General features: G+C 38.3%; 1 protein-coding gene across 1 annotated transcript in view; it reads left to right on the top strand.

Annotated features, from left to right (window-relative positions):
• LOC306883683 (TBC1 domain family member 9B-like) overlaps positions 1–24,742 on the top strand; it is a 30,438-nt gene extending 5,696 nt beyond the window's left edge. Inside the window, exons 6-22 of the mRNA XM_079439080.1 lie at positions 90–297; positions 421–600; positions 1,233–1,400; positions 1,789–1,939; positions 4,320–4,534; positions 5,566–5,683; positions 5,772–5,974; positions 7,722–7,804; positions 8,825–8,954; positions 9,044–9,142; positions 9,228–9,296; positions 12,259–12,499; positions 15,434–15,499; positions 15,916–15,987; positions 17,029–17,088; positions 17,176–17,273; positions 21,470–24,742. Coding sequence (XP_079295206.1) covers positions 90–297; positions 421–600; positions 1,233–1,400; positions 1,789–1,939; positions 4,320–4,534; positions 5,566–5,683; positions 5,772–5,974; positions 7,722–7,804; positions 8,825–8,954; positions 9,044–9,142; positions 9,228–9,296; positions 12,259–12,499; positions 15,434–15,499; positions 15,916–15,987; positions 17,029–17,088; positions 17,176–17,273; positions 21,470–22,102 — 2,794 coding nt within the window. The 3' untranslated portion in view covers positions 22,103–24,742. The remainder of the gene's footprint in view (positions 1–89; positions 298–420; positions 601–1,232; positions 1,401–1,788; positions 1,940–4,319; positions 4,535–5,565; positions 5,684–5,771; positions 5,975–7,721; positions 7,805–8,824; positions 8,955–9,043; positions 9,143–9,227; positions 9,297–12,258; positions 12,500–15,433; positions 15,500–15,915; positions 15,988–17,028; positions 17,089–17,175; positions 17,274–21,469) is intronic.
• The last annotated feature ends 106 nt before the right edge of the window (positions 24,743–24,848 follow it).

The following is a 24,848-nucleotide window of genomic DNA, read 5'->3' as shown; positions in this document are numbered from 1 at the left end:
GTATAAACAGAGCACCCTTTTTGTCAGAATTGTCTGGTTTTATTTTGCAATAATATTTTACAAGTTGAGTTCCTTTTCACGTGTTTTAGGGACTTGGATGCACGTGCAAAGAACGAGCGGTACAGAGCGCTGTTCCGGCTCACACAGGACGAGCGTTTGGATGGACACACCGACTGTACACTCTGGACACCGTTCACTAAGATGCATGTTGTCGGTCAAATGTTTGTTTCTAACAACTACATCTGCTTTGCCAGTCGAGAGGAAGATCTGTGTCAACTTATCATTCCACTGAGAGAGGTAAACGCACACACACTGGTGCGTTTTATTTTGTATGCGATTAATCACGATGAATCGGCACTAACGCTCACACATAGTTACAACAGCTTGACGGACACTTCCTCTCTCATTCTTTCTCTGTAGGTGACTATAGTGGAGAAAGCAGACACCAGCAGTGTTTTGCCGAGTCCACTGTCGATCAGCACTAAAAACAAGATGACCTTCCTGTTTGCCAACCTCAAAGACCGTGACTTCCTAGTACAGCGCATCTCTGACTTCCTGCAGCGCACTCCTGAAAGGCCATGTGGTCTAAACACTCAATCCGTGAGTCAGAATTTATTAGAATTTATATTATATTTTATATACACTTGCAATCAAAAGTTTGGGGTTGGTAAGATTTTTTAAATGTTTTTGAAAGAAGTCTCTTTTGCTCTCCATGGCATGTATTTGATTAAAAAAATACAGTAAAAACAGTAATATTGTGAAATATTACTACAATTTAAAATAACTGTTTTCTATGTGAATACATTGATCACAGGAATAAATTAAATTTTTCAGCATCATTACTCCTTCAGTGTCACATGATTCTTCAGATATCATTCTAATATGATGATTTGCTGCTCAGGAAACATTTCTGATTGTTGTGCTGCTTCATATTTTTCTGGAAACGTTTTTTTTTTTTTTTTTTTTTTCAGCATTCTGTGATGAATAGAAACTTCAAAAGAACAACATTTATCTGAAATGGAAATCTTTTGTAATATTATAAATGTCTTTACTGTCACTTTTGACCAATTTAATGTATCCTTGCTGAATAAAAGTATTAATTTAGTTCAAAAACAAATCTTACTGACCTTAAACTTGTTAACTAGAGTATTTACTTCATTATTCATGATTAAAGACATTTGCACGATTGAAGCATAATTAATAATGTTAATAATGTTTGTCATTGCTTCCAGGAGAATCCCAGCCCGAGTACGCCACCCTCTCTGCCCCCGTCCCCTCCTGTCCTGGGGCTCGGAGAGATGCCCCAAAACCAACACTACAGCCCCAGTCTGCCCACTGCCAAGAAGGGCCTTCTGCAAATCTACCAGCAGGACGTCCCGGAGGAGCTGGGGCCTAAAGTGGTGAGACACACCCCTCTCACATTACATCAGCCCTCATGTGAAGTGGTTAAAACAAGTATGCATAAAAGGATTTTAAAATCATTTTATCTGCTTATAATGCAGCTAATTAGCACTTAAATACACTACACAGATCTAAAGTTTCTGCAAGATTCTTTGATAAATAGAAAGTACAAAAGGACTATTAAAATATCACGTTTGATCAATTCAGTGCATTCATGCTGAATAAAAAAAACCTAACGAAAAAAAAAACACTGACAAACCAACTTTATTTTTGTTAATTAAAACTAAAATAAAAAATATATATTTATGAAATCTAAAAATAACAAACAAACCTTTTGCCATGTCTTTACTTGGTTATGTTTTGACCTTCCTCTTTTTCCTCCTACAGACGAGAGAGAAGATGAAAGAGGAATCATGGAACATCCACTTCTTTGAGTTTGGCCGTGGAGTTTGTATGTACCGCACGTCTAAGACCAGAGAGCTGGTTCTGAACGGGATACCAGAGAGTTTGAGAGGAGAACTGTGGCTGCTATTCTCAGGTAATGAGTCCTCCAAACACCAGGGGGCGCCGCTCACCAACACAACATTACTTTTTTTTTTTGTTTTGTTTGTTTTAGTAATTTTGTTAGGTATATTTTATTAGTGTTTTATGTATATGCATAAATGTATATGTGTGTTATATCTATCTATCTATCTGTCTATATATATATATATATATATATATATATATATATATATATATATATATATATATATATATATATATATATATATATATATATGTGTATGAATGTGTAATCTATTTAAAAGTTATTTCAGGAAGCAACTTTTTCCTATTTAACTCTTTCTATTTTTTTGATGTTTTAGGAATGTCGAATTAAAGTTTTTTTTTTTTTTTTTCAGTTATTTGCAAAATAAAAATTGCTTTAGTTTTTTTTTTTAACTATCAATAAGAAGACTGGTACTACATTCCAGTCACATGATTTTGTGTTTTGTTTCCAAATGAAATATTGTAATTTTGCTCTTTTAATCTAATTTGTCAAGAAAAAATTTATTCATGTTCATTTGATACATTGTAAGTGTATTTATTTATTTGGAAGGAACCAAGTAAAAATTTAAACACATTATGTTTCCTTTTGATGCTGCGTACCAGAGTTAGCCAATGGTTAGCCACTGTACCCTGTCCGAAATATTTGCACGTTAAAAAATAAATACGACCTCAAGTTATATCAATCACGTTTACACACTGCCTCCGAAATTTTCGTCCGTCATAAAAAATATTCAGATCGAGTTAGATTTGTGTTTTGACCGTTCAAATACAATTTTTTTTGTTAGCATTTTGAGAGGTGTTTTGACCGTTCAGAGTCACCGAGTACAAGCAAATGCCAAAATCCAGAATGGCGATTTTCAAGTTCATCCGCTTCGTCTCGCAGCACAAATCATTGTGTATAGATCCTTGCGCACTGAGTTCACAGAAATTGGTGGTCTTTATAATATGTGGCTCTAGTATCGCTAGCAAAGCATCAAACTGAGCCACTGACATCCTGAAGTAAATAAGGCTCGAGAGATATGAAGTCGACGACACAGACTCGTCATCTCTGCAGTAGTGGAGGCATCTGTATGTGACGTTTCATACTTGTTACATAATCTGAGAATATTTGTTTTCCAGTTGAACTGGTTCATTTGAAAGTAGACATTTCACTCTCTATAGATATATTTTTAATGTCTGTAAGGCAAAGATATACATGGAGTTTAGCGCTCGAGTTCACAGAGAACGGGATGGCAGAAAGCGCATCCTTTTTGCGTTCATTATTTTACAAAAGCGCATTTTGTTGTTATTGTGAGTGCGCACAAATAAACGTTGAGTCCTTACAGATTTGAAAGATGTATAACTCTTATCTGTATAACCAAAAGTGAGGGAATATTTTAAGAGTAAAGGTCATTGCACACTGAGTCCGAAATTTTCGCACGTTAAAAAGTAAATAGGACCTCACGTTGTGTAAATCACGTTTACACGCTGCCTCCGAAAGTTTCGTCCGTCATATAAAATTCGGATCAGGTTCGATTTTTTTTTTTTTTTTTTTTTTTTGCATTTTCGCATCCATAGCATGCATTTTGATAGGAAAGGATGAGGAATACGGAAAAATACATGCGAAGATTTCGGACTCCGTGTGCAATGACCTTAATTGAGTGCACCGGCGCCTCCATCTGTCTGCAGTGAGCTACTGTTCAGTTTCCACACTCCTCACACATACTTTAATAGCGCACATTTCTCTAGGTTAACATTAGATTGAGCGGCCGTGTAAAGTTGCTGATACTTACATATTTCAGATGATAAGCCACATTTGAGGTACATGTCAGTTTGGGTGTCCTGCATTACCCATTACCACATAGACCAGCTGTTAACGATCTGTCCATCGTGGACAGCGTGACTTCGCCTGTGGAATAAATATTTTAATACAATTAATAAGCGGCTAATACAATTTTGGTCGACCAAGCCTCTTCTGGTCAACTAACGATTAGTCGACTATTATGGGGCAGCCCTACTGGTCACCATTAAAAAAAACATTGTCAGGTCAAGTCGAACATGTTGCATTATGGGATACAGTATTCTGCTTTGTATGCACTGTTTATGTCCTGCACATTTTGGAAAACGTAGTACATCATTTGGGTATGCAGTGCATTAATGAAAATTTGTGTACTGTGCGCAGTTAACATGAGTATTAGCATGCTTATCCACGTGTGTGTGTGTGTTGACTGCTGCTGCCTGTGTGTGTGACCATCATGTTTACACATCAGTGTGAGATCTCACACGCTGTCAGAGAAAAACAGACTGTCAGCTGTTGTTATAGAGCTGCTCTGCTCCTCATTACAATCACATTATGACTATTAAAACCTGTTATTTTCCCTGTGCTCCAGGTGCTCAGAATGAGATGGCCACACACCCGGGTTACTATGCCAGTTTGGTTGAGCAGGCGATGGGTAAATGTACTCTAGCGACAGAGGAGATCGAGAGAGACCTGCACCGCTCCATGCCCGAACATCACGCCTTCCAGAACGAGATGGGCATTGCTGCCCTGAGACGCGTCCTGACTGCCTACGCTTACAGAAACCCCAGCATCGGATACTGCCAGGTACACACACCCCAGTCTGATGTTGAGTATACAGCTACAGTCAGCCCAAAAAGTATATCGAAACTTAACCTACACTCTCTATGAATACCATTGGATTACTTTTTGCAGCTCTGTGTGGAGTTATTGTGACTGTTTGGACAAATAAGATTTTATTGTGGCCGAACTACCTAGTGTGACCAAGAAACAAACCATGTGAACAACAAAATGTATTGTCATGCTTGATTTATGGGTTGTTTTGTGTCATTCTTGGTCTGGACATGTTGTAAAATATGTGAAATGTTTTTAGATGACATTAGTTTTGAGATCATAACATAAAATCAGAAGAATCACAATGATAATTGCTTAGGCCTAAAAGCTTGTCTTAATGACAGAAGAAGCTAAGAAAAAAACAACAGCATGACCCAAATAATAAAAATACAGTAAGGATAATTGAATGATGTATATATACACACACATGCATACATACATACATACATACATACATACACACACACACACACACACACACACACACACACACACACAGGTACATCTAAAAAAAAATGAGAATACTTTTTGTTACTCATTTCAGAAAGTGAAACCCATATATTATATAGATTCATTACACATAGAGTGAAATATTTCAAGCCTTTATTTCTTGAAATTTTGATGATTATGGCTTACAGATAATGAAATCCCAAAATTCAGTGTGTCAGAAAATTAGAATATTACATAAGATCAATAAAAAAAGGATATTTTAAACAGAAATGTCAGGCTTCTGAAAAGTATGTTCATTTCTATGCACTCAATACATGGTTGGGCCTCCTTTTGTATGAATAACTGCATCAATATGGCGTGGCATGGAGGCAATCAGCCTGTGGCACTGCTCAGGTGGTATGGAAGCCCAGATTGCTTTGATGCCTTCAGGTCATCTGCATTGTTGGGTGTCTCTCCAGTGTCTCTCATCTTCCTCTTGACAATAACCCATAGATTCTCTATGGGGTTCAGGTCATGAGCTGCTGTTTAACATTGTTCTATCTCTCTCTCTCCAGGCGATGAACATTGTTACGTCCGTGTTGTTGTTGTATTGTACTGAAGAGGAGGCCTTCTGGCTGCTTGTGGCGCTGTGTGAACGGATGCTGCCCGACTATTACAACACTAGAGTTGTAGGTCAGTCACACAAACATAAGCACACAATGAAAGTCGTAACCAGTCAGATGTGACTTTCTGATCACCGGTATTTTCTGATTTGTGTCAGGAGCACTGGTGGATCAGGGTGTGTTTGAGGAGCTGACACACGAGTGTTTGCCGCTGTTGTACGAGCACATGCAGGATTTGGGCGTCATCTCCACCATCTCTCTGTCCTGGTTTCTCACACTCTTCCTGTCCGTCATGCCTTTCGACAGCGCGGTGCTGCTGGTCGACTGCTTCTTCTACGAGGGCATTAAAGTCATTTTCCAGGTGAGGATTATCAGATGCTGCATCACATACTGGTGAAGTTTCTGAGGGTTTTGCATACATGCAAGTCTTGGACAATTTTGCCTACAAAATCTTCACAGCATGCAAACAGCAAATGTTAATTAGGTGTGATTACTTATGGAAAAATAATGACCCAGACCTGTATGCCATTGCACATTGCATGCAGTTTCTGATGACCGTGATGTAGAATGACAGACTGTGTGATGTAATCTATAGAATGCAGGCAGCGTTTCTCACAGACTTGCATTCTATTTGTGGTGGCACTTTTACTGCAATTTATAACTTCGATATGATGAAAAAATTATCGCTATGCGATATCATTTATGATACTATGGCGTAAAACTACCATAACTTTGATTGCATACAATTTTTATTTAAAAAACAGTATAAATCAAATAAAGCAATATGGGAAATATATGAGCCTAAAATTCAAGATATTCAATTCAAGTTTATTTGTATAGTGCTTTTCATGATACAAATCGTTGCAAAGCAGCTTTACAGAAAATTAAGTTTCTACATTTTATTTAGGAGTAGGTTATTAGTGGTGACTATGGCAGAAATGTACAGTAAATATCATGCAGTTAGTTACAAATGACACGTAATCAAACAGATGGTGAACACTATTAACTGCAATGTTACGATTAAACATTGCGATTAAGCAAAATTTGGTAGTTTTATATGTTGTTCCAGGGTTAGCATCATCTGAGGTCTTCTGGGGGATTGGCATCATCTCTTCTCAGGTGTTCGGTCATCTCAGATCTTCGTAAGGGTTGGATCCAGACTGAAGCTTGTGTAGATATGAAATCAAAAATGCCCCTGTGTGGGTTTTTGTCTTGTGACATAGTTTAGCAATATCACACAAGCCGCAAGAATGCTGTTTTCCCAAATATCTACATGGTTGCAAATGTGATTATTGTTTTTGTACAACAGTTCAATAAACGAGGTTCATTTTAGGCACAATATTGTCTGTTTTTACTCAATTTCAAATTAAAATAGCTCCAGATAAATCCATAGCAGAGCAGTTTTGCATCTCTGAGTGACACAGCAGTGTTTTGATATGGTTTTGAACATATCAAGTGAGTCAGTGATTCATTCATAAAGACAGTCACTTTATCAATTTATTTCCGAATGAATCGCTCATTAAGACAGTGACTTCCCACCACCTACTGGCAGTTTTAGTTTCATATTTAGAACATAATTTCATAAAAAAAAAGAAAAAATCCCATTTCAATATTCATTTACCATTAATGCCTATTTAAATCTCATAGGATTATTAATGTAATTCAAATTGCAGTGTAAATGCATTCATGCCACCTCTGAACAGTCACTGTAAATGTATCTAAATGTCACTTCAGATTCAGCTTTTGAAAAATTGGCCAATTTGTAGCCTTAAAATGTTGTGTGTAATAAATTCTATGTTGAATTAAAATATTTCCTTCTAAAGCTAATTTTTTCATTGCAATAATAATTTTAAATTATCTTTTGGGATGTAATTTCTCAGCCCACATTGATGTGCGATTAATTTTCGATTTATTTGACTGATTAATCGGCACACAATTTAATTAATTAGATTAGAAAATGTAATCTCTTAACAGCCCTCATATATGTGTGTTTTTATATGTATGTGTATTTATTTTAAGGAACATTTCCCAAAGAACAAAAGCACCAGGTCAGTGTCTATGACATATGGTATAAATATGACTAACAGGTGTCTGTCACTCTTCTCCAGGTGGCATTAGCTGTGCTACATGCAAACATGGATCAACTGCTGTCCTGTTCAGATGAGGGAGAAGCCATGACTATTCTGGGCAGGTGAGTGTGGCTAATACACCATCATATAGTTCATAGTTTACAAGATGACTGTAGAGTGAATACAATATGAAGGCAATGCTAATTTAACAATTTTTAGACATTCACATTGGCATAAAGCAATTGAGTTTTTTTCTTCTTATAAATTCAGTTTTAACCCTAAAGTCTGTAAGATATTTGTATGTATGATACTTAATGTTTGAAACTGTATGACATTTGATTCACAAATAAAGTCTCTGAATGATGATAACTTTGATGTCGTACTTAATGTACTACATGCCTTCTGTCATCTGATTAGTAGTTTAGACTTTTTTTTAGCAAGCAGAAGGCCTTTTAGTATAATATAGTAATACAAACTTCCACCTTCAGCTCGTGCTTCATGTCTTTTTGCTGTGAAAGCTGTACTGATTTTTATAAAGTAAACATAAGAATAACTTGGATATTGTTAGTATTATTTCAACACTTACTAGACTGAAACAGCTTCAGTTTACTTGATTATCTAGATATATATTTTTTTAAATCATGAGTATCAAATATGATCACCAGGGTTTTGAGGAACGTTTATTTGTTCATCTTTCAGTCATTGTGTTGCATTGCATTATGTTTTGATCATCAAACTAAGCATTTCAATATCTTACTAAGACACATTATTGGTGTTATAGAATGACAACTGATATTTTTTATAATTTTATGCAAGCATCTGCTATACTGTTATAATAATTGATTTACATTACAATCATCAGAATGTCATAACTTTTTTTCCATATAAATATTAGCATATGCACCAATTTATTTATTTTTTTGCTCATTTTGGGCCTATGAATAAGATTGAGCTATTTCTTTTTCTTCATATTCTCACTATATCATACTATATGAGCCATAAAAGCCTGACGGATCAGAGGTGTTATTTGAAAAAAAGCTAACTTTAGGCTTCACAGGGTTAAGGTTTATTATCCCTTTTCTACTGTCTGAGCTTTGTGAAGATGCACTAAACAAGGTTTGTGTTCTTTCTCGGTCCTGCAGATATTTGGATAATGTTGTAAATAAGCAGACCGTTTCTCCACCCATTCCCCACCTTCATGCCTTGTTGACTAGTGGCAACAACCCACCACCTGAGATTGACGTTTTTGAGCTCATTAAAGCGTCCTATGAGGTGAGGGGGTGGAGCAAGAGTGACCTAGACGAGCACCAATGCCAATATGATCCTTATTAACTGCATACATTGTTTTCATCTAATTGTAGAAGTTTGGTAGCCTGCGTGCCGACGTCATCGAGCAGATGAGGTTCAAACAAAGGTTAAAGGTCATACAGTCACTAGAAGACACAGCCAAGAGGAGTGTGGTAAGTGTGATCAAAAAGTCTTAGCCTATTTCACAATATTAAATCTCCACATGTGATAATTTATGCTGTATTGTGCGATATTCAGGTGAGAGCGATCATGACAGAGTCTGCCTTCACTATTGAGGAGTTGGAAGAACTGTATGTTCTTTTTAAGGTAAGATAAATGCGTAAACTCAGCATTTAATTATAATTTTTATTTAGTTAATTTATTTTAATAAAATAGTAGTAATAACATTGTTTTAATTAAATTGTTTGTTTTTATGGTTATTTATTATTTTATTTATTTTGTTTAAATATGTTTTATCTGATCTGTGTTTTTCCAAACACCTTAATGCTCATTTTAAACTAAAGAAACCACTAGCTGTCAGTATATTTGTGTACGTTATAGTAGGTACCACCAAAATCGGTCATGGTACATTTTTCATTTATTAATTATTAATATTTAATAGTAGTAATATTTTTTAAATAATGTACCGTCATTATTACATTATTTATTGTTTGTCTATTTAATACATTTTTTTACTTATTTTGTTTGTATATGTGGTTTGTTTTTTTTCTGATCTGTATTCACCTAAAGCTGTGAACATCTAAAGCTTTTTTTCTCTTTTTTTCCCACAAGTTGATATAATTCTTTAGGGTCTTAATGAAAAGTCTATAACATACTTTGGTTAAAATTTCTCAACAGTAGTGTAAAACAAAACGCTCCGGTTACGCGTGTAACCTCGGTTTTCTAAGATAAGGGAACAAGCGTTGTCGTCATCTTTTTTATTGACGACTGCTAATGGGGAAACTCCTGTTTACTCTGTTACTGAAGCCAGATTGGTTAACGTTTGTGTACTGCACAAACCAATGGCGCTTGAGCCCGCCAAAGGGGGTGGTGACTTGCTGTATAAGTCGGCCCAGAGCGCCATTTCATCAGAATCAACGACTGAAGCGACAACCATCAGTTTGCGTGCAGCTATAGCACGGCCAGTTACGCAACGCTCGTTCCCTTATCTCAGGGAACCGAGGTTACATGAGTAACTATCGAAAGGGAACTCCCGTTGCGTCGTCATTTTTTTTATTGACGACTGCTAATGGGGAGCGATTCCAGTTGCGCCGTGCTATAAGCAGAAGCAGAACTAAGCCTGCTCCGCAAGCTCAGCTCAGGCACGCTCCGAGTGGGCCTCGTGAGTCCAAGCTATAAAGAGACCCGAGAAGTATCTTGGGTCTGCTTGTCATAAGCCCTGTCCGCCCAAAGGGAGAAAAGTAGCACTAATCAGATAGCATCCGTTCCTGCAGGGCAGGGACATCCAAATTGTAGAATCTGCTAAAGGTCGACGGCGACGACCATCCGGCGGCCGCACAAATCTCCCCAATAGAGATTCCGTTGGACCACGCCCAGGAGGAGGCCATTCCTCTCGTGGAGTGGGCCTTCACACCTATAGGGCACTGTAAGCCCGCTGAGGTATAGGCCAGGGCTAGAGCCTCTACTATCCAATGGAATAACCTTTGCTTTGTGACCGGCAGCCCCTTAGAGCGGCCTCCAAAGCTCACAAAGGGCTGTTCGGACTGTCTAAATGACTTAGAATGCTCAAAGTACACTCCGATGCCCGGACTGGGCATACCGAGTTAGGTCCCTGCTCACTGTCCGATGACTATACACAAATAAAAGTAGACCCTTGAACCCTTGAACGGAGCTGGTCGCTGTCAACGGGAAGGCTGATGGCGATCCTTGAGGAACCACTCGTCGAGGAGGCCGAGTCCACGCTGGACTGAGATGGAGGGGGAGCTTCGGGCTCTTCGCCAGAACACGCCCACTCGTCAGCGTCAGATGCCGTCAAAGACACGGTTTCGTCCACGGCTATCTCCTCCTCAGATGCGCTGAAGGAAACCAAGCCACTCGCAACCAATGAGGGGCGCTGCTCCTTCCGTGTGAAGCACACCGGCGGTGTGAGGTGGTAGGGGGGAGATCGGAGTGCACGGGCACTGGGCCAACGCAGCACCGTTCGTGCCCGAGAGAGAACTTCCGCGAGCAAGGTTCATGTCTACGCAGTGAGGACACGAAGCCCCTGCGAGTGCAGCCTCTGCGTGGGCGACGCCCAGACATGCGACGCACTCGCCGTGCCTGTCCGAGCTACACTCGCGAAGTGGCATTTGTAACAATGCGCTTGGAATGCGGATGGCCGCAGGAGAAATCGTCCACTGCCGATGGCAGGATTCGACGGCGGGAGCGGAGAAGAGCAGCGTAGAGCAGGTAAGCTTCCTAGCTTTTTTCTTCGGCTTCTTGTAGTCAACGAAGAGATGGTCTCGTCGCTGAAGGAGAAGATTCTGATGAAATGGCGCTCTGGGCCGACTTGTATAGCAAGTACCCCACCCCCCTTTGGCGGGCTCAAGCGCCATTGGTTTGTGCAGTACACAAACGTTAACCAATCTGGCTTCAGTAACAGAGTAAACAGGAGTTTCCCCCATTAGCAGTCGTCAATAAAAAATGACGACGCAACGGGGGTTCCCTTTCGATAGGGAACCCTTTTTACCCTGTCAAAAACAGTTGCAGGTCCCTTTTAATGCTAATGAGCTCTGCTCACCCTGCCCCTTTCTTCTGTGGGGTGATGAGCAGTTCTCTGAGAGACTCTTAACTTTAGCCGCATTCATCCTGAAACTTGTACATTATTAGGAAAGGCTCACATTTATTTATTTGTTTATTTTAATTTTTTTTGTTTGTAAATGTATTTTATCTGATCTGCGTACTTCCAGAAACTACTTGCTGTCTGTGTATTTATGTACATTATAGTTGGGCTGCCGAAATCCATCACATTACGGGTTATTTTAGATCTTGGTATATTCAAGATGGAAATTTAACTAAAATTGGCTATATATTAAATCAACATGTTATAATGCTTGTTTTTTAATGAACCAGTGGTTAAATTTAGATTAAGACATTAGAATTAAACGAGAAATTATTTTAAATTTACAGAAAGGTGCTTCTCATTTGGTGCAGACTTAATTGAATGATTCTGTAGTTGCATGCATTTGTGGTATACAGTATGTCTGCAGTACCTACTGTCATGTTCTCCAGTTCTAGTTATTGTATGTGTAATTGTGTGAATGTTAGTGTATATGTGTGTCTGTCCCAGGCGAAGCACATCATGAGTTGTTACTGGGGTGCGAGCAGCACCGCAACGGAGCGGCATGACCCGAGTCTGCCATATCTGGAGCAGTACCGCATCGACTACGGCCAGTTCATTCAGCTCTTCTCTGCTCTGGCGCCCTGGATCTGTGGCCTTCACACCAACACGCTCTCCAGCCGACTCTTCCGCCTGCTCGACCAAAACAAAGACTCTCTCATCAACTTCAAAGAGTTTGTCACCGGACTCAGTGAGTGGATGCGTTTACACCACAACTTGTAGATTGATAGAGTCAAAGTTTGATTCATGTGAAAGCTGTTACTGCTTCAGATAAAAGCTCAACAATCTGAGACCTCAAAAGCGTCTCCAAAGAATTTTGAAACGCGTCATCAGGGAAAAAATATATTTTTTTTTGCACTCAATATATACTGAAAACGTTCTGTGTGGTTGAAGTTATGATGTCACACACAAAAGAAGACAGAATTAAAAACAAACACCTGTCAGAGAGATTCAAAAAAATTTGGCTGATTTGTAAATAATCATTAAAGGATTAGTTCACTTTTAAAAAAACTTTTGCTGATAATTTACTCACTCCCATGTCATCCAAGATGTCCATGTCTTTCTTTCTTCAGTCGAAAAGAAATTAAGGTTTTTGATGAAAACATTTCTCCATATAATGAACTTCAATGGGACCCAAACGGTTCAAGGTCCAAATGACAGTTTCAGTGCAGCTTCAAAGGGCTTTAAACGATACCAGACGATGAATAAGGGTCTTATCTAGCGAAACGATCGGTCATTTCAAAAATAAATAAAAAAGTTTAAGTTTTATAAGCACAAATGCTCGCCTTGCTCTGTTCTGTGATGCGCGTTCGTGACGTCACGTAATACGCAATGACGGTGAAAAGGTCACGGTTGACTTAGGCGGAAGTACCAAGTCAGTGTTTACAAATGTGCGGAAGGAGGACCATATACTAGTGCTGTCAAAATTAGCGCGTTAACGCAGGTGATTAATTTTTTCAGTTTAACGCGTTAAAAATATTTAACGGCGTTAACACAGGGGCGGGGCTAGTGTTGGCCACCCCACTCACAACTGCTGCCTCTGTCTCTTTTTTTCTTGCTAATTTAGTCACAGATCGTCTTTACGAGCATTTCAAATAGGAGATGTTTCAGACGCGTGCTTCAACTTCACTTCAGCGTCAGGTGTGAGTCAAAGGAGCGCGGAAACTGTACTGTACTGAACAAAGGCGCTGCCGCACGCTGTAGCCTTTATCATTTAATATCAAAGCGCGAAAGAAACGATGTGCATGCAATGTCGTGGTCAGTTAAGTCATGAAGGTGATTAAAACTGCCTTAAAACTGCTTGCGTGACTCCAAATTGCGAGTCACATTTAAGAACATGTCTCTGAAATGGTTTTCAAAACTGTCCTGCACTTTCTCACTCATCTAACACACTCGTCAGATCATTAATAGAGACTTTAAGACCTGAAGTGGGTCAGAAAATGTAAAGTGAGTTGAGAGAAAACACGATGCGTGTCAGATCCGCCTCGGCAGCTCTTAAAGAAAAAGCAGCCAAAATAACCTATTAACCCAGCTGCTGTGATGTCTGTTCATCAAAGAAAAAAGAAAAAAGGAAATCAATAACTTTATAGCTTTAAGGACTCATCTGTATTTAATTTAGAATTTAGTGTTTGATAACTTTATTCAATTTCTGTATATTTCCTACTTGCTGAAGGGCATAGGTAGCTAAATATGACATTGGTTATACTGTGTTTATGAGACTACGTATCCAGTAGTCGATTTTTTATTAATGTTTTTGAAAAGTCTCTTATTTCTCGCCAAGGCTACATTTATTTGATCAAAAATACAGTAATATTGTGAAATATTGTTATAATTTAAAATAATAATTTTCTGTTAAAATTTACTTTATTCCAGTGAATTTTCAGCATCATTACTCCAGTCTTCAGTGTCACATTATCCTTCAGAAATCATTCTAATATGATGATTTGCTGCTCAAGAAACATTTTTTTATTATCATTGTTGAAAACTGTTGCGTTGTTTAATATTTCTGTGCTTTTTTCAGGATTTAATGAATAGAAGATTCAAAACAACAGCTTTTAGTTCAATTAGAACAACCAACAGATAGTTTTGTAACATTATCGCCATGTCCTTACGGTCACTGTAATGCATAAATTTATTGCAGAAAAGTATTAATTTCTCAAAAAAAAAAAAAGTTGACTGATCACAAACTTTTGAACGGTAGTATATTATGTTTTGGTAAATGTAAATATCGCTGTTTATTACTATGCATTAGAGGAGTAAATCGGATGGTTCGTCAAGATACAATTCGATATCTATTCTCATACCCAGCTATACAATTTTTGCCGATACCTCAAAAAATTATACGATACAATTACGATTCGATACAGGAGTATATTGATCGATATATATCGATATTATGATACTATGTACCTATTTAAATGCAATTTAATGATATTATATACCTATTTAAATGCTATTTTAACTCACAAATGCAACCAAAATATATAACATGAACATTTTATTTGAATTTATTACATCCTGTACCTCAATTGGGACATTCACAATAACAACAACAACAAAAAATAGAGCGTCTTTTATGCTCGCCTTGTGCCTTTGGGCAGTCCTTATATCGAGTCCTGATACGTGAGTTTGAACGAGAATGCACACGTTAGCGGTAAATTTTCATTGTGTGAAAATGTGGACGGTGCCAAAATAAAGGTGCCTATTTATACTACAGATAGCGATATTTTACCCGTGGCATCGATGCATCGTATCGTCGGACATCGTAGCGATGTATTGATCCATATCGATGAATCGTTACACCCCTACTATGCATATATTGCAATATCGGTGCATTTGAATGAAACTTATGAAATGGCATTTTGTTCATATAGTTACAAACATTGAAAAATTGATTTTTGCAGTTTTAGTTCTTATACAATTTTTTTTAATATAAGATATAATATAAATAATATACTAGAAATATATTTATAAAAATAGGTCAAATTATTGAGGGATAAAATAAGTTAGTCTGCATGTATTGTGTAACAACTTACAGTAAATCAAAGAAACAACTTGTGTATCTGTTCTAAGCTTCTCGACATCTTCCTCATCACAGCAGTTTTTGGTTTGTGTTGACTCTCAGGTGGAATGTATCATGGCGATATGACGGAAAAACTCAAACTTCTCTACAAACTCCACCTGCCTCCTGGTATGTTTATAGTCACAGAGACTTTACCAAATTAGACTTTTTAGTAAACTTGTTTTATGAAACAGCCCCCAGGCCATGGAAAGAGTGTAAAAGTGTAAGCAGAAAGAGAAAAAAGAAGTAGGTTTTTGAGGAACATTATTAGTGTTTTAATTTGTATTTAGGAACTGTGTGTGAACAATAAACACAAGCACAGTGTGAGGAAACCATATCGCTACTCTCCGCAAACTCTTCTGTGTGTGTGTGTGTGTGTGTTTGAGGTTTATTGAAGTGAGAAACTAGCACTTGTTTTAGAACTCTGTGTGTGTGAAGATTTGTAGAAAGGATAAGAATGAGATGATTATTTTTGAGAGTGTGTTATTTTGAGTGTTTATGAGAGATATTTGTTCATTTCATTGTTCTCGTCTCTCATTCTGAAGCATTGTGTCCAGAGGAGGCAGAGTCAGCGCTGGAGGCCACGCAGTTCTTCACTGACGATGACACGCCTCAGGGTACATGAACGAGACACGTTTACCACCTAAACAACATTTGAAGCCAACATTAAAGAAATATTTCAGGTTCAATACAAGTTAAGCTCCACAGAAAGTTATTTTGCCTTTTTTTAAAACAGGCAGAACATGGTTACAATAATACACTTACAATGAGAGTAAACAAGGTCTTTTTCACTTTTGCACTTTTTCACAGGGTTTTAAGTTGGTTCTTGTTTGATAACAATTCAATTTTTTTTAGTATTATGTAATAAATGTACAGTACAGTGGCAAAGTTTCATGCTGACTTTAAAAGCCAAAACGGCTAGAGTTTTTATTATTATTTGATTTATCGTTGTACTGCTGATAGAGCTTGACTTGTATTGAGCTTGTATTTCTTTAGCAATATATGAGAGAATATTCAATTTATTCCAAAAAAATTAATTGTTATTAATACTTTCTTTTAGTTTTCTGAATATTTTATTTTTAATAAACATGTTTTGACTTTGATCTCCCTGCATGTGCCTGTGGATGGTTTGGTCCAGGTTTAATGACTGATAAATAATTATTAAACTTCTGCACTCTTATTTTCCTCATTTGTTGTCTTCCTTATCTCCCCTTTCTCTCTTTTAACTCTAATACTTTTTCTCTCATTCTCTTATTCTTTCTTTTTCTCGTTCTTTCTGTCTTTCTCATCTGATCACTCCAGATCCTCCCTTCCTGTCTCATCTGGACTTCCTGGCACAGGAAGTGACCTCAGGTTTGTCTGTCACGTCGAGTGTGTTTTCCGTCTCCCTGGTGTTTTTGGGCATCAGATTATGCTGTCAGAACAGATGAGAGTTTATTTATTTATTTTTTTTTCCTTCACTAACCACCTCTGGTTTTGGTGTTTCCCAGTTAGTATCAGTTCTTTCACATGATATTATCTTACCTTTTGTGGTGCTCTTTTCATTTGTAACCATGGGTTTGATGTCATGAAACCTTTCTGGTGGACACTTTTAAATGGTTAATGGCTAAATGTCATTGATGTTAGTGTTTATTAATGCAGCATTAATGTCATAACAGGTGAAGAGCTGAAGGAGGCAGGAGACGTGTCAGCGGCCGGAGACACAGATGAGAGAAAAGGTGATAATACTCGCCAATTGATGACTCCATTAAGGAATCTGTTTTAATCTGGTTGTTGTTTTAATGGCAGTGTCTTGTGTTTTTCAGAGGAGAAGCCGAAGGACTATAAGTATTATCTGAGAATGTGGGCCAAAGAAAAAGAGCCAAAGAACGAGAGCATCAAAGATCTGCCTCGGATGAATCAGGTGACCGTATTCACTGATCTCGCTCTCATTTATTGGAAGAGAAATTTAAGCCACTGTATGTTCACATTGCAACTCAGCGTGGCCTAAATCAGATCTCCACTGACGAATAACCAGTTGCATATCTGGTTTTTGTGCAGAGATTTCAGTGTGAACAATTATATCTGATTATTATATATATATATTTTTCAACCTGTCTTAACTACATGCTTGATTTACACTCGGCATGAGCCATAGAGTGATTTATGAATTGGACTGTTTCAAGAATTGCAGAGAAAGGTGCAAAAATGTAAGCTGATGATGTGCATTAGATCTAAAAGGTTTTGGAAAATCTCAGTGAAAGGTGAAATTCTAATGCAGACCTGATGAGTCCAGACCCAAAGGAGACCCGAAGTCCAAACCTGTTCTTGTTTACTATAATAAAAAATTAGAAACTGGATATATTATTAGTAATATTATATTATATAACTAATATAATTACTCTAATAAATCTAATCAAATTGTGGATTATAAAAGTACATTTTACATTTTTAACATTGCAGTCCAATTCAATAATTGTTTACCTATGCATTACATCTACGCCGAACAAAATTCAGAGGTTTATATGGCTAATATTTTCCTATTTAACTGATAATTTAAGATCTATATAACTCCTTTAATTGGGTCAAAATTATATTCGCGTTGAGATGTTTACATGAAGGTTTTTCATTCTGATATTAATGATTATTAACAGCTGCATTTAAATGTAGCCATTGACATAAAATTTGTGCTTTCAGACTCTTACAAAGCTAAAATGGGAAAATTGTAATGTAAATATGGAAAAAAGTTTAGTTTTTTCTTTTAGAGACCTTCATCTACTGAGACCTAATGATACTGATACATATGATAACCATTACACATATATTTGTATATGATTAAAACTAAGGATTAATTATCAACGCATTATAAATGCTAAAAATAAATTATATATTATATTTTACATTTACATTTAGTCATTTGGCAGACGCTTTTATCCAAAGCGACTTACAATTGGGGAATACAAAAAGCGATTCATCTTGAAGAGGCAATCAGACAGAGGAAGTGCTGGATGAGTTTAGGATGAAGTCAAGTACTGCCGAAAGAGATGAGTTTTCAGTTGTTGCTTGAAGATTGACAGGGATCCGGCATTTCGGATAGGGGTGGGAAGATTATTCCACCAGCCAGGAATGGTGAACGAGAATGTTGTACCGTTGGGTCATCTGGTTGAAAAGAGAGAGAGAGCTGTGTGTCATCGGCGTAGCAGTGATAGGAGAAGCCATGTGCATGTATGATGGGACCCAGTGAGAGTAGTGTATGTGGAGAAGAGGAGGGGTCCAAGAACCGATCCCTGAGGAACTCCAGTGACCAGTTGATGTGGTTTGGATACCTCCCCTCCCCAGGCCACCCTGAAAGATCTACCGGTGAGATAGGATTCAAACCAGCGAAGTGGAATCCCAGTGATGCCCAGTGATGAGAGGGTAGACAGGAGAATCTGATGATTGACAGTGTCAAAAGCAGCAGAATGAGGACTGATGATTTGGAATCGGCCTTTGCAATTCGCAGGGCTTCAGTGACTGAGAGTAGCACAGTCTCTGTTGAATGGCCACTCCCGAAACCTGACTGTTTAGCATCCAGTTTGTTGTACTGTGAAAGAAACCGTGAGAGCTGGTTGAAGACAACTCGTTCGAATGTTTTCCCTACGAATGGAAGGAGAGAGACAGGTCTGTAGTTTTCTAAAAGAAGTGTTTAATGTAGGTTTTTTGATCAGTGGGGTTACCCGAGCCTGCTTGAATGCTGTGGGGAAGATGCCTGTGAGGAGAGATGTGTTGATAATGTGTGTGAGTGCCGGTAAGAGTGTGGGAGAGATTGTTTGGAGAAGGTGTGAGGGGATTGGGTCGAGAGGACATGTCGTAGGATGGCTGGAGAGGAGAAGATTGGATACTTCTGCCTCGGTGAGGGGACAGAAGAAGAAGATGGGAGTTAGAGCAGTGGATGTGGTTGATTGGAGGTCCTGTGGAGTTGAGAACTGGTTACTGATTGTTCTAGTTTTGTCTGTGAAAAAAGAGCCAAAGTTGTCAGCGGTTATCAAAGTGGTGGGAGGTGGAGGATGGGGACAGAGGAGAGAATTAAATGTTCTGAAAAGATTACGCATGTCTGGAGCACTGTTGATCTTGTTGTGGAAATGTGAGGATTTGGCTGTGTGGAATTCAGTAGAGAAAGATGAAAGCAAAGACTGATACCTACTCAGGTCCGACGGATCTTTTGATTTGCGCCATTTTCTCTCTGCCACTCTGAGTTTGGTCCGATTCTCACGAAGAACATCGGATAACCAGGGGTTAGAAGGGGCAGCCCATGCTGGCCTGAAGGAGAGAGGACAGATGTCGTCTAGACAAGAGGTTAAGATAGAGCATAAAGTGTCAGTAGCTGCATTCACATCCAGAGAAGAGAAATGGGTTGGCGAGGGAAGAGAGGAGGATGCTACAGAGGAAAGAAGGGAGGGGGAAAGGGAGCGTAGGTTGCGTCTGAAAGTAACCGGTAAGGGAGATGGTGGCACCTGGGTAGCAAAATGTAAAGTAAATGTAATGAAGAAATGGTCAGAGATATGTTGTGGTTGTACCAGAATGTTATCTGTAGAACAATTGTGTGTGTAAATTAAGTCGAGTTGGTTGCCTGATTTGTGCGTGCTAGTAGTGGTGAGGCGTTTGAGATCAAATGAAGCTAGGAGTGACTGGAAGTCTGTAGCATAAGGCCTGTCTAGGTGAATGTTGAAATCGCAGAAGACTAAGAGTGGAGTGCCATCCTCCATGAAAGAGGACAGCAGTCCGTCCAGCTCATCTAGGAAGGTTGGTAGATGAAAGAGGACAGCAGTCCGTCCAGCTCATCTAGGAAGGTTGGTAGAATTTGGCCAGGGGGACGGTAGATTACCACAATCTGGAGTCTTATAGGAGCTGCTACAGTAACGGCATGAGATTCAAATGAGTTGAGATTGCCTAGGGGAGAGTGGGTAGAGTATTTCCAATTGTTAGAAATGAGCAAACCAGTGCCTCCACCCCGGCCAACTTGCCTAGGTGTGTGAGAGAAAGAGAAATTGTGAGAGAGAGCAGCTGGGGTTGCCGAGTCTTCTGGACGAATCCAGGTCTCAGTCAAGCCCAGGATGCTGAGTGTGGAATGTAAGGAAAAAGCAGAAATGAAGTCGGCTTTGTTGACAGCTGACTGGCAATTCCAAAGACCTACAGAGAAAGAAAGAGGTGCAGTGGAAGATGTAGAGATAGGGCGCAGGTTAGCAGGGTTACGTAACCTTCTGCGTGTGTTTTTAGAGCGAGGTTGAGAGAGAACCGGCATGGTTTGGAAACGAAGGATAGAGGATAGGAAAGTGTGAGGGAAGATAAAAACGATACTTAAGTGTGTGCTCGGTGTCGTTGCTCGGTCAAAGTCGCGCAGGAAAAAGTCGTCTGTCTTTACACTCGTTGGTCTTCACACGAGGAGGCTGATCGCTTTCGCGTTCAGCGCTGCGAGCTGCCGTCCGTCTCTTCTGGTGACTAATCGGCTTTCCCAACCTTAGAGCAGCGACCGAGCAGTTTAAATACTTTAACAGTCTGATCAGCCCAGCCAATAAGGTAGGACTGCTAATAGCTCAAGACGAAACGAACACTTTACACAATCACACAGGCTCGTTCTCAGCTGAGGCGCAAATTATTCTAATTACCAGTAAGTGCAATCAAACATAAAAACCCCAACGAAAATGCAGAGTAGAAATAGGTAGGAAACTATTCCTTCCTAGCAGCAAGTAAATAATTTAAACAACAGAACTGCGACCAAGTTATTCAAAACACTTACGCGAGCTGCCGTCCGTCTCTTCTGGTGACTAATCGGCTTTCGCCGATTTTTTAAAGGAATAACCATTTTAAACCATTTTAACAATTAATAAACTAAAGTTATTTATGAAATATACTGTATGAAGTATTGAGTGTTAGATCTAAAAAATATTAAGATGCATATACACACACACAGACGTATAACCTTTAAAAATTAAATTGAAATTTGTTGGCCGCCTAAAATATATTTACAATCATATCAAATCAGCATTAATTTATTAAGTTGCAACCTAGTACTTCAGTGTTTTTGAACTATTGAACACGTGCATTAAGACTAAAACATATTTTTTAATCATATAATTACAGGAGCAGTTCATTGAGATGTGTAAGACTCTCTACAACATGTTCAGTGAAGATCCCATGGAGCAGGAGCTGTATCACGGCATCGCCACGGTGGCGAGTCTCCTGCTGCGTATCGGAGAAGTGGGCAAGAAATTCACTAACAACGGCAGCAAGAAAACCGAAGCCCAGCTGCCCTCAGCGGTCGACGCTCTGCAGCCGGAGAGGGAGGACTCCTCTGGGGAGGGAGGATCAGGACAGTCCCTGGTCTCCAAGGCCCTGGCAGAGGCGCAGCTAGAGACGCCACCTCCAACAGCGGCCAGCTCCGACGAAGAGGCCAAAGACGACACGTCTGTTTCGTCCTACTCCGTAGTGAGCTCCGGTTCGCTGCAGTGCGAGGATATCGCCGACGACACGGTACTGATTGGCTGCATGAGCGGAGACGCGATGGATCGGAGGCGGGGCAGCGCGCCAGATGCCGATTGGTCGATCACATTCGAGCAGGTTTTAGCATCATTCCTGACAGAAACATCGCTGGTCGACTACTTTGAGAAAAAACACGACATCCAGAGCAAAATAATGGCATGCAAGTCATTGAGAGCCGTGGAGAGACAGACAAGTACGTTGAGTGATCAAGATTTCTCTCTGAATACACAGTGACACACTCATAAAAACATGCATGAACATATAAACACACACATACAAATGCAAAACAAGCATATGTGTATGTATGTCCAGTTACTCTCTATAGGAGTTTGATACTTCTGTGTCATAGTCAAACAAATAGTGTTAAAATCCATCCCAGCAGCTTTCTAAACAAGTAACCTCTGGAGTTTTAGATGTAATGACCATGTTTCACCCTAGTATCTGGTTTTTGATGGGTTGATTGCGTCAACTAGCAGGTCTGGAATAGAGGATTATGGGATAGGGCATACATAATCTAAATATATCTGTATATTAAACTGCTTCGGCTCATACAGATCAACAAATGAAACGTCACACTAAAAATATTTGATTTGCACACTCGTCCCAGGTTCAAATATCCCGCACTAAAAGTGTACGTCACTAATGCTTTCTTGCACGTGTGCTATAGCTGGATATATTCTGTGTATTTGGCAGTAAGAAGTGTCCTTTCGGTGAAGAGTCCACCTCATAACTCTGCTCAGATTCACTTTAACCCCTCAGATGGAAACAGATGTTCACTCTTAGATTTGGTTTAAAGCCGTGTTTCTGTGTGTTAAAAATCAGCTTTACTGTTTCTAAGTAGGTCATTGCCTTACTGATCAGACGTGTAAAGTTGGTCGAGGACGGCGTTACATGTGTTTGTTGTGGTGTTTTGTGAGGAAAGCGCCATCGTTATGTTCTATCAGATGTTTGGTTGCCGGAAACTACACAAGCGGTACAGCGCTAGCTTATCTTCGTCATCCAAAATGTAATGTGAGATGCAGTAAAAAAAATGTAGCTGATTAATGGCCTTTACCACGTAAAGCAGGAATTGTTTGTCTTTCTCCAAAAATGTGTTTTTGTTTTTTTTGCTGTCAGGCCAGAGTAAGCAAGTACAATCACTGGGCTTCATTCATAAACTCAAGCAGAGCAAATTAGTGTAAATTACTTGTAAATGCATTTGAATTTTGTCACTTGGAAATAAATGAAACGTTCATAAATTGGATTGAATGCACAATGCAGACAACATTTGTAAATGTATGTAAATCGATGCACTGAATTGAATATAATAATTTAAGAAATCATGTAAACCGTTAGATTAATCATGTAGTTATTGAATGGAATTCAGTCTATCAATTTACTGTTTTACAGATGTTTTATGCATTGTGTGTTAAATTAATAACAAACATTCAGTATGCATTATTATTATAAATTGAGTAAAAACAAATACAATTCTATTTATATAAATTGATACATTTGATAAACGATTCTTATAAATAATAGCATTCATTTAAAATAACTTAATGTTTGCATATTTTTATGTACATTTATGCACTGAATTAAAATGTAAGAAATCATTGTCATTAAATGAGTAATTATGTAAATGAATGAATTTAATTCAGTGCATCAATTTGCATTAATTTAGCATTGTTGCATTGAAAAAAAATATTTATGCAAAATTATATTTACAAAAATTTATGTTTGAATTTAGTTAAACCATTCTTATATAAATCATATTATTAAATTATAAAAAAATAAGATATTTGCGCACATATATATAATATTTTTTTTTTCTCTCTCTGTAAAATTAACTTGATTTTGCTTGTTTTATAAATGAGGCCTTGTTATGTTTATTTTGGAACATGCAGTAAATGTAACATTTCCATTTCTTGGTCGCTGTGTTTCCTTTTTATCAAATGAAGATGGAGAAAACTCAGTAACCTTTAGTGTGGAGAAACTCTCAGCCATAACATGATGGTCTAGAATGTTAAAAATAACTTATTGTAGGCCTGTGCATTGAGACTGTTGTTTTAAGGAAAGACATGGCCTTTTCATTCTGATCTTTAATCACGTGACTGAAAGAGTCTGGACGCCTGCATATAATCAGATGTAGTTGAGCTTCTTATCCTGTAAATAGTTGCATATCACATTACAATGTCAGAAGTTTTAACGTCAAATCGTTTGCAATGATCGTTCTTGTTTGTTTATAGTCATGTATCGCTCTGCTTTTGTTTGACCTGTCATCTGTAATTCGTTTCTATTCTATATTTGTGATTTTTAACAGTTGCTTTTGTACTAAGTAAACTAGCTTTAAATTAAACCTGTTCAGGTTCCTGAAAGGCTTCAGTATTAATTTTCAGATGTTTAAAGATCGTTAACGTGATTTAAATGGGGCAGAATTTATAAGGCAACATTTGAACCAGTTGAAATGAGATTTTAAATCAGTGATGCAGCATTAAAATTTATAAAAATGTTTTAAAATTGGACCGGTTGATTTAAAACATCAGTTCATCTCTGCTATGAAACGCACTTTTGTCATTTGAATCTGAATGTGAATGAATCTCCCGCTCCTGCCATGTGACCTCTGTCTAACTGTGATAATAACTGGCTTCACTTCACTGTGTTTCTAATTAACTATGTTAATTAATGCACAAACTAACACTGTTTTCACTTTCATCCTGCATTTTGCAAAAGGAGTGAATCTTTACTTGTTATTCTCTTGCTGGAGAGTTTCTATTTCTGTAGGCTTCTGTCTTTGACCTGCAGTTATTACCTGATGTCCACTCATTTAAAAGTTGTTTTAAAACTTATTGTCATGAAACCAGTATTGTGTAATATTATGTAATAAAAATCAAGTTATGGAAAATCTGAGTGTATTTAGTTTTTTCATGCACGTTGTCCAAAGTGCAACAAATCTTGTAACCTCGGTCATGACTGATAGAAATATGCCAAGAAACCTCTT

Source organism: Barbus barbus, assembly GCF_936440315.1.
Source record: "Barbus barbus genome assembly, chromosome: 17".
Taxonomy (NCBI): Eukaryota; Metazoa; Chordata; class Actinopteri; order Cypriniformes; family Cyprinidae; genus Barbus; species Barbus barbus.
This window is presented reverse-complemented; position numbering and strand designations above follow the sequence as displayed.